Genomic DNA, 8,616 nt, shown 5'->3' on the forward strand with positions numbered 1-8,616 from the left:
GGGGGGTTGGGGTGGTTAATACAAAATTTTCACTACTTCATTATACTTCTCTTCAGGGTAATCTGAGTACTGGATGCTGACCAAAAACCTGAAGCTAAGCTTATAGTTTATATAAAGAGAGATCATAAACATGATTAATGGGAGTGAGCAAAAGCACTAAGCTTACAAGAACTTGCCCATGAGATGTGGTAGGGAAAAGCATATCAACAAATTGACAACTTAACTGCTACCACAACAAAATTAAAAGTCTATAAGAAGCCACCAATTCTTTATGAACAAGCAAAGAACTTGAAGATTGCTAATTTGCCTGCTTCTTGGGATATTCCCTAGGCCCAAATATGGTTGAACCAATTCTCACATTCGTACTGCCCATTTCAATCTGCAGAATCCACAAGTTCCATTATTTAGTCATGTTCATCTCTTGACGGATGCACCAGTCTAAAAAAGAAAAAAGAAAAAAAGGCCAAAAGCACGCTTCCTGGTCGTGAGGCCCTGTGTGCCCCCTTATTGGCCCCCATGCTGGCACTGGGGCCGGGTGACCAGGGAGAGTTCGATTCCCCTAAAAAAAAGTCTGCTAAACATATATATTTGTGGGAATAGTTTATTGTTGTAGTTCTTCTTGTTGACTTCCGTTGAATTGTTTATCATTGTACTACTTTGTAATTGTTTCCAATTTTTTTCCCTTCTTAATCCACAGGAATGGTGTATTTCTAGGGGCATCAAAATGTTTTCAGTGATTTACAGGTATTTTCCTCTATTCTGATTGAATTCATAATTTTAAATTTGAGGATCATGATACTCATATATAGTCAACCAACAAAGGTTATCACACTGTAGTGGCTAGTTGCCTTTTTAAGTTCAGCATGAAAACTGAAATCATAGATTCCATACCGCTTGCTCAAAGTCACCAGACATCCCCATTGATAGCTCACACTGCTCCTCTGCTATTCCAAGTGCTTTGCAAACCTCAATCCTACAGTTTGATAATGTCTGACTCAACCAAATACCAAAAGAAGGCATCAGAAAATACAATAACATGATATGGGAAAAGAATTACACAACCAAGGGCAAGTTTCAGAATCATCACTTTGAAATTCTCTGGAGTTGATGTGTAATCCGGCATCCCTATTGTCATTAGTCCAGAAAACTCAAGGTTTGGGCATCCCAGCTTAACATGCTTTGCAAGTTCTACACAACCTGATGGTTCAACTCCAGCTTTTGCTGCAATGAAATCACAAGGATGAATAAATTTGTAAATTCACACTACTTCAGTGCAAGCTGGATAACAGTCGATTAATCTAAATATTTAGAGCAAGAGTGAATGACGACCATTAATTGTTTTAACTCGAAATGAAGCTATCTATTCACTGTGATTTTTCTGCAGATTTTAAGTCAGACAAGACGTTGATGCTACACTCCACATGTGACAACATATGAATAAATATCAATCAGTAGGCCACCTACCAAAGTTTCCGATTGAACATTTTTAACTGTTTTGACTAGTGAACAGAACTTGAATGGATGAAAGAAAATGGCAGCAACATTGTATGTGGATCAGTGGATAATCAAACAAATAATGGCACTAAGAGTTGTGAAGAAATCCATAGAAGGACCGTGTAGGTCATCTAGCCTGCATGGTTTTCTGGATATTATGGTGTCTTTCCATATTTTAAGTTTCTTTGTTAACAACCCCACCCCCCCCCCCACCCCCCCCAAAAAATAATAATAAATAAATAAATAAATAAAAATAGCAAGAGGAACAAAAGGTTCTACTTTCTTGGATTTGAATACTTCATGAATGTAGATACAAATGCAAGAAAGGGTATAAAAGCGAAAAATAATAGCTTGACAAACCAACTCAACTACCATCATGGCATCATCCCAACCTAGAGAATCTTGTTTCGCCATTAACTCTATTTAAAGCAATAGCATGCAAACCATACAAAGGTAAGAGGGAAAAGGACATCATCTGATTTTTGAGCAAGCCTAGTACTTCTGATTTCATTATTAAGCCGAACAGGAGCACAGGACAACTATGTGGGGCTTCCATGCACCGGGCAATGCTTTCTATCTGTACTCACATGCTTCTGCACTGGTATTCACTTGGACCATAACCTTGAGAGGCTTTCTTCCAATGTTCGCAACTCCCCGATCAAGATGATTCGCAATCTGTCAAGCAAAGGAGCCACAGTAACACATCTGGTAATGAATGATGGATCTGGCAATGGGAGAGAAGTTTTGGGGATATCTAATGTACCAGTTGATTTATTTTCTTTCTTTTCTTCCATGGGAAAGAAATCTAGTTTGAAATTTGGATTAATGAAGGTTGAAAACAGGAAGAAAAAAAAAATTGCTCATTAATGGAACAAAATAGAAAATGATGCTGATAAAGAAATGTGAAGAAATCCCTTTTTCTTTTACCCCTCAGATGAACCTGAGATTTCCTTGAAAAATAAAACATTCTCACTTGGCATAACAATATGCAGAGCATCATTTCCACCATGATCAATAATAACTTTGATAGGAAACTACATCAACAGGTATTATAAATACAGTTATATTAGACTGCTCAATTAAGGCGGTTAGAAAATATATCTAGCCAGAGTCAACCACCATAAGTAAAAAAAAAGACTAACTAGGTTTTTACACGCTGTGTAAAGGGTGCTTCTAGTTGTCACCAAAAGGATGAACTAAGAGGTTTTAACCTTCTTTTGATTGCACCTCATTTTATTCCCAAAAGTTATTTAAGTCAAGGGTAAGAAGAATTTTTACCATTATCTCACTATCAAGAAGTCATTGTCTTGCACGCTTTCCGAGTTATGTGAAATGACAGGATTTTACCCTCATTCGGAAAAAAAAAAAAAAAAAGTAATACTACAAAAAAAAATGTAAGTTTACAACTTCTTTCCCAGCAAGCTTGGTTATAGCAAGATTTTATCCTTTGCAAAAGATAAAGACCAGTGGTTCAGATCCTAAAATAAAAAACACACTCTCACATAGAATAAAATTATGAAGAAGAGATTCAAAATGAAGGCTAATAAGTTCTAATTCAATATTTTAAAAGAAAAAGCAATGTTGAACCATATTTTGGAATTCTTGATCTAACTGAAAGACCACTAGGGCTGATGTCCAACACACAAGATAAAGTGTAAAATACAATCCCGGCCATCAAAACCCTACTTTGGGATCACTATGGGTCCATAGGACTGATGAATATTCTAATTTAATGGTTGAGTAGCAAAACAGTAGATTTACTGAAGTTTAAGACCAACAAGGGAATAGAAATAAAGCGGGGCCTTAACAGGACAAAGAAGTTAAAAATAAGGGGTATTCTGGTATTTAGCATTAAGGATAATTGTTGTGCACATCAGCAGGTATTGTTGCCATTGTTGTCAACACACCGAGTGAGTCAGCAGTGTGTACGTGAGATGGCTGTGTGCAGTATATAGTGCAGTGGGCAGCAGCAAACAATGTCAAAAAAGTGGCAAATAGAAGTGTCTGTGAGATGACTTTAGGATTGGCCAACAGGGCCGGAATACTGAAGAAGCCTTGGAGAAGTTGCAATCATCACGAATGGTATGAGCAGCTGTATGAGGGAGTCTACAGATGGACTCATTTTAGTAGTGAGTACAACCTTCATGAGTTGTCTTTGATGGAGAATCAGTCGAAGCTCAAAACTAAAAGACTCTAGCCCTACTAAGAATGAACATGTTTCATTTTATGAAAAAAACTACTAAGCCTGTACAAATTTTTCACAGAGGAAAGGGATCCAATGCTTGTGCCAGTGACCATATAGGTGTTTACCTTCTCATCATCTACACCCTCAACCGCCGCAAGATTTGGGACAGAAGCTGATAAACAGTTAGCAAGACATTAAAACTCACCAATATTCTCTGAAAGACAAAAAAAGTGAATGCACTAGAACAACCTAGAAGTAACTCTACAAAATGCTAATACCAAAAAAGAGAGAGGCAGTGGACAACAGAATAGAATAATGAATCTAACCATACAACAATATGAACATCAACTTCTGACAGAAGAAGATTTAAGGACTGCTCTGTTTGGACTTTCGATTCATCTATTGAGGAAACTGTGGTTCTGGGTGCAGTATTTTTAAGTGCTGAAAGCAATTTTTCCAAAGAAGACAATGAAAACATACAGAGAACCATTTTAAATTTGTTACTCTGCAAGTGCCCAATCATTAAAATAGACCTTAACCTAGAAGAAGACATTGAAAACATACGGAGAAGAATTTTAACACTGTTTCTCTGAAAGCACCCAATCATTAAAATAGAACTAAACCTAGAAGAAGACATTGAAAACATACAGAGAAGCATTTTAACTTTGTTGCTCTGCAAGCGCCCGATGAAACGCCAATCGATATCATCCGGAAGCTGCACATATGGAACAATTAACAAAATCAAACTCTTCCTCTAACATATAATCATTTACAACAACAATTAATTACTCGACTAATCGTATTGATTTCGGGATAGAACTTGTGGAAACCTGAGATGCTTTTTCGACAATCTCTTGGACGTAATTCTCGCCGAAGCAGCGGTGGCCAGCGTCGTAGACTTGGCGGATGAGGGAAACAGGCTTGGTCTTGCTGACGACCACCACCCTGATCTGATCGGCTTTCCGGCTCGATCTCTCGGCAGCTTGTTGAACTCGGAGCATCACCGAACGCAAGGCCGTCACAGCTACACTCTCCATCGCGGAAGCAGGCATGCCAGAGCTCTGCTCCACCTCAGTCTCTTTCTCTTTCTGGTTTGTATCTCCCTACTCTCTGCTACACCAGTAATTAGAAACTACGAGACTAGAATCTCGGCTGCGGGCTCTGGTCAGGAACACGCTATGTGGGACAACAACTTTCACGTATTTTCAATTTTATTTTTCTGTTATAATCAAACCAAACCCAAAAATATTTAAAATAAATTTTCAGAACGAACTCTAGGCCAATAACCCCATTTAGGCTTAGCCTGGTTGAGAAGAAATAAATGAATATATATATATATATATATATAAATTCAAATTTTTTCTGAATCTAAAGAATAGGCAATTCTTTCTTCATAATGCAATAGAGATATACACTTTTGTCGTCATGATGCAATGATTGACTCTTATATTTCTACCATGATCCTCTCAAGTGCACCAATGCATTCAGTGTGCATTGAACAGTTGGTAGGATCCGAGGATACACCCTTGGCCGTCGGATGTGCACTAGATGTTGATGCACTTGAGAGGATCTCGTTCTTACATGTATATCTCTCTTCTCAAATTAATTTTTTTTTTCTTTTTCTACTTATTCATTTCTTGACAATCAAACTAAACCCTACGACTTTGGGAACGGGTTCTTTAGATGGATGATCCAACTAAAGTTCACGTAGACATTTTATTTTGTCAATTTTTTATGCATGAAAAATATTTTGGAATGTGGTGGGGGCTCAGTTTTGACTGAAGAGATCTTCCTTAAAATTATGTTTGGTTGCCAAGAAATTGAATGAAAAAAAAAAAATGAATTATGAACAGATATAGACACATAAGTCAATCATAATCAATATGCCCCTAGTAGAGTTTAGGGCAATCTTGGTTCAAACTTGACACTTAAATTTATTTTAAGGAAAAAGCCAGGTATGCCACCAATATATCCAGATCTGTGTTTATCTCTCTCCTCTTTCCATGGAAAAATCCCCCTATGTCTTCCAATCCAAGCCTTCCCATTGGTTGAACTGTTAGCTCCAGGAAAGCCGTCAGTATACCAAACCTCCTCCCTTTTATTTTATCATTAAAAATCCAATGTATAAAATGGTATGAAAATAGTATTTTGGCCATTAATGTATATAAATCACATTATGATCACATAACGATCATAGGGTGGAGGGTGGAGGGTGGAGGGTGGAGGGTGGAGGGTGGAGGTGGGAGGTGGGACGTGGGATGTGGGACGTGGGAGGTAATTCCACATTGGTTTCAAAAAGATTTGATGTGGGTTAATATGGTATTGGATTTCCTCACATTGTAAGTCGATTTATGGGGTTGAGGTCTTCCAATTAAGTTTGTATCAGTGATATTAATCACAATCCTCATACTGAAGGGACATCTTAATGCCAGAATGAAGCCACTAGGAAAGGGATATTTGCTATGAAGCAACGACTCTGAAGTAGAGTGGAGTCATTTAGAAAGGATTACCTAATCCTGAGTGAGATGTTGGGGATGTCAGTTCGAAAGCATGTTGATATGTTATGATCATATAACATATGGGGGATAATCCAACATTAATTTCAAAAGAGATTTGATGTGGATTGATATGGTCTTAGGTTACCTTATCTTGTAAGCTAATTTATGGGGTTGAGTTCTTCCAAGTTCTTAAAAGTCAAAGTTATTTTTTTTTTTTTTTTTGAAGAGGATTTGGGTCATACTAGCATCAGACTTTCACCATCTCTATGTTTAGAAGACATGACATCTTTTCATAGCCCATTGAAAATAGGGATTGTGTTTGAACATAGAAAACATTAAACGGAAAGCGTTGTTTCTCCCAACAATTAAACCATTGGTTAATATATTTGCAATTTGCATAGAGTAGGGCCTTAGGTCTGATTTGTAGTCTTGACTCTTGAGAAACCATCTTAGATGATAAAGATCACATTAGTTAGCATTATATGATCGATGTGTTTGCCAATTGCAATGCTAAATTTCATCATTAATGATTTCATGAAACATATATGATTTATAGACCAACATAATACGTATATGGTGTGACATAGCGTGGAGGAGGAGGAGCTTCTGAAAGTATTTTCTGTTTTTAAAGGAAACTTCGTGAAGTGAGGTCTAAGGAAACGAGTCTAATTTGATGGATTTGGCCTAACCGATTCCATTAGTAGCTAGGCCAAACAAAATTGGCCTAACCCAGAAATTCCCATTAGGTTAGCTTTTTTTTTTGGTAAGCATTAGGTTAGCTTATTTGATGTCAACTAAAGTTTGGTATTACTTCGCAGCAATTATATTATATTAATAAAAAATTTCAAACTCTTTACCCACATGTTTCATGACTCCTCTCTTTCTTTCCAATTTCCCAAGAAAAGACTTCTGACCTAGCTCGCCTCTGGGTTTGAGGAGTCAAATTCCAGCTCAAACCGGTTGGGTCGATTGAAATCGATTGGTTTAATTCAAACCAAATCAAAGCTATTGGTTTAGCTTTGGGTTGGGTTTTTAAGAAACAGTAGAAATCAAACTGATCGAATCGATTGAGATTCAAAGACCGAATTCAATACCAAACCAACAAATTAAAACTGAAAAAATGAGGGGGGAGGGGGGAAAGGTTAGGGGTTATCTGCGAGGCTACATTGCCCTTGAGCAAGCATTGGGTCAATGGGAGCATTGCATGGCATCCAAGGGGAGGGGTGGTGTGATCATTTTATTGCCCCATGTGAGAGGGTGCTTGCCGCATGGGAATGCAGCTCGGCAGGTTGGCGGCATTCTATTTCCCAATAATATATAGGTTGTGTTTTGTAGTCATTCAGTTCCAGAAATGACATTTTGTGTCATATAATTTTTAATTTTTGCGTCAAACAACCGTTTAAAAAAAAAAGTTTGATGAACTTGTTTTAGGAACAGTTACCCTACTTTTTTTTTTCTTTTCGTATTTAGAACGAAACCGAAATGATAGAACAAGGTTTCGTTGTTCCATCATTACGCATTTCTAGTGTTTTTTTTTTTTTTTTTTTTTTGTTCTAAAAAAACTGAAAACCACCAATTTGACACTAAACACTTTATTCCGTTTTTTTGTTCCCATAGAAGGGAAAAGTGTTTTTCTGGATGGCTATCAAACGTAGCCTAAAAATAACATTTTCCAGTATTTATTTACTTATATAGGAAAATGCAGAATAGAATTGAATCGAAACCAATATTAAACAGAAGAACCTGTTAAGGACAGTCGAAACAAAACCAGATCCTGATCAGACTGAAATCAAAACCAACTTTACATTACTGGTTCGACTTTGGTTTGACATAATATCATACCAAAACAGATTAAGCCTAATCGAAATCAGATGAACCGGACGATTGATACCCAAACTACTGGTCCATTTTTATGCCATTGGAGACCAAACAACACTTTTTAGTATTAGAAGCTGACTTCTATAAACCTAGAAGTAGATAGCCAAAGAAGCTTAGCCAAATATGCCTTAAAAACCATCAAATCATGTGTCTCTTTCTGGTGTCCCTCATGGACCACTACATTGGATGGTTCAAAGCTGGACTATCAAACCGCTGAGCCTTAATGCATGGTTCAGGCCATCACATTAACTTATTAAATACATTTAAGTGCTTTATTGATCTATCTTAATCTCCATTAACATTTTGACCATCTGCGATTATAACTAATATATCTCCAAAAGTGCAATATTTGACATCCATTCCGATTCTATTTTATATTCTACACAGTCCGGTTGTACGTTTAGACCTCCAATTTACCATATACTGATCAGCTAGTCAACATTCCGCGTTGTTCGCAAAGTCAGAGGTTTGGACTCTCCTTAATTAGGCCTGGCCCATTTTTATACCGGATAAAATCCTTTGTTTTTCTCATCCCTGTTTTTACTTGTTTTGCTACCTGCA

General features: G+C 37.2%; 1 protein-coding gene across 2 annotated transcripts; it reads right to left on the reverse strand.

The window, feature by feature from the left end:
* On the reverse strand, positions 1 to 4,886 carry LOC122093278 (pyridoxal phosphate homeostasis protein-like). 2 transcript variants are annotated; one of them, XM_042663562.1, is made up of 7 exons: positions 4,510 to 4,882; positions 4,328 to 4,394; positions 3,805 to 3,851; positions 2,082 to 2,169; positions 1,088 to 1,221; positions 892 to 990; positions 1 to 379 (listed from the first exon to the last, which is right to left on the reverse strand). In XM_042663562.1, exons 1-7 carry the CDS (start codon positions 4,729 to 4,731, stop codon positions 299 to 301), a joined length of 738 nt encoding a protein of 245 aa, XP_042519496.1. In that variant the 5' UTR covers positions 4,732 to 4,882; the 3' UTR covers positions 1 to 298. The 2 variants fall into 2 exon arrangements, with proteins under 2 accessions (XP_042519496.1, XP_042519497.1); XM_042663563.1 differs by lacking the exons at positions 2,082 to 2,169; positions 3,805 to 3,851 and having other exon boundaries at positions 4,510 to 4,886.
* Positions 4,887 to 8,616: the final 3,730 nt, after the last annotated feature.

This window comes from Macadamia integrifolia, chromosome 11 (genome assembly GCF_013358625.1).
Source record: "Macadamia integrifolia cultivar HAES 741 chromosome 11, SCU_Mint_v3, whole genome shotgun sequence".
Lineage (NCBI taxonomy): Eukaryota > Viridiplantae > Streptophyta > Magnoliopsida > Proteales > Proteaceae > Macadamia > Macadamia integrifolia.

What these genes read in the sequence shown, in the direction of transcription:
- LOC122093278 (XM_042663562.1), bottom strand. Translation starts at nt 4,731, where the DNA reads ATGCCTGCTTCCGCGATGGAGAGTGTAGCTGTGACGGCCTTGCGTTCG. An exon ending in TTGTCGAAAAAGCATCTCAG is followed by an intron (nt 4,395 to 4,509) that starts GTTTCCACAAGT and finishes CCATATGTGCAG; the next exon opens with CTTCCGGATGATATCGATTG. An exon ending in CAACTCCAGAGAATTTCAAA is followed by an intron (nt 991 to 1,087) that starts GTGATGATTCTG and finishes TGGTTGAGTCAG; the next exon opens with ACATTATCAAACTGTAGGAT.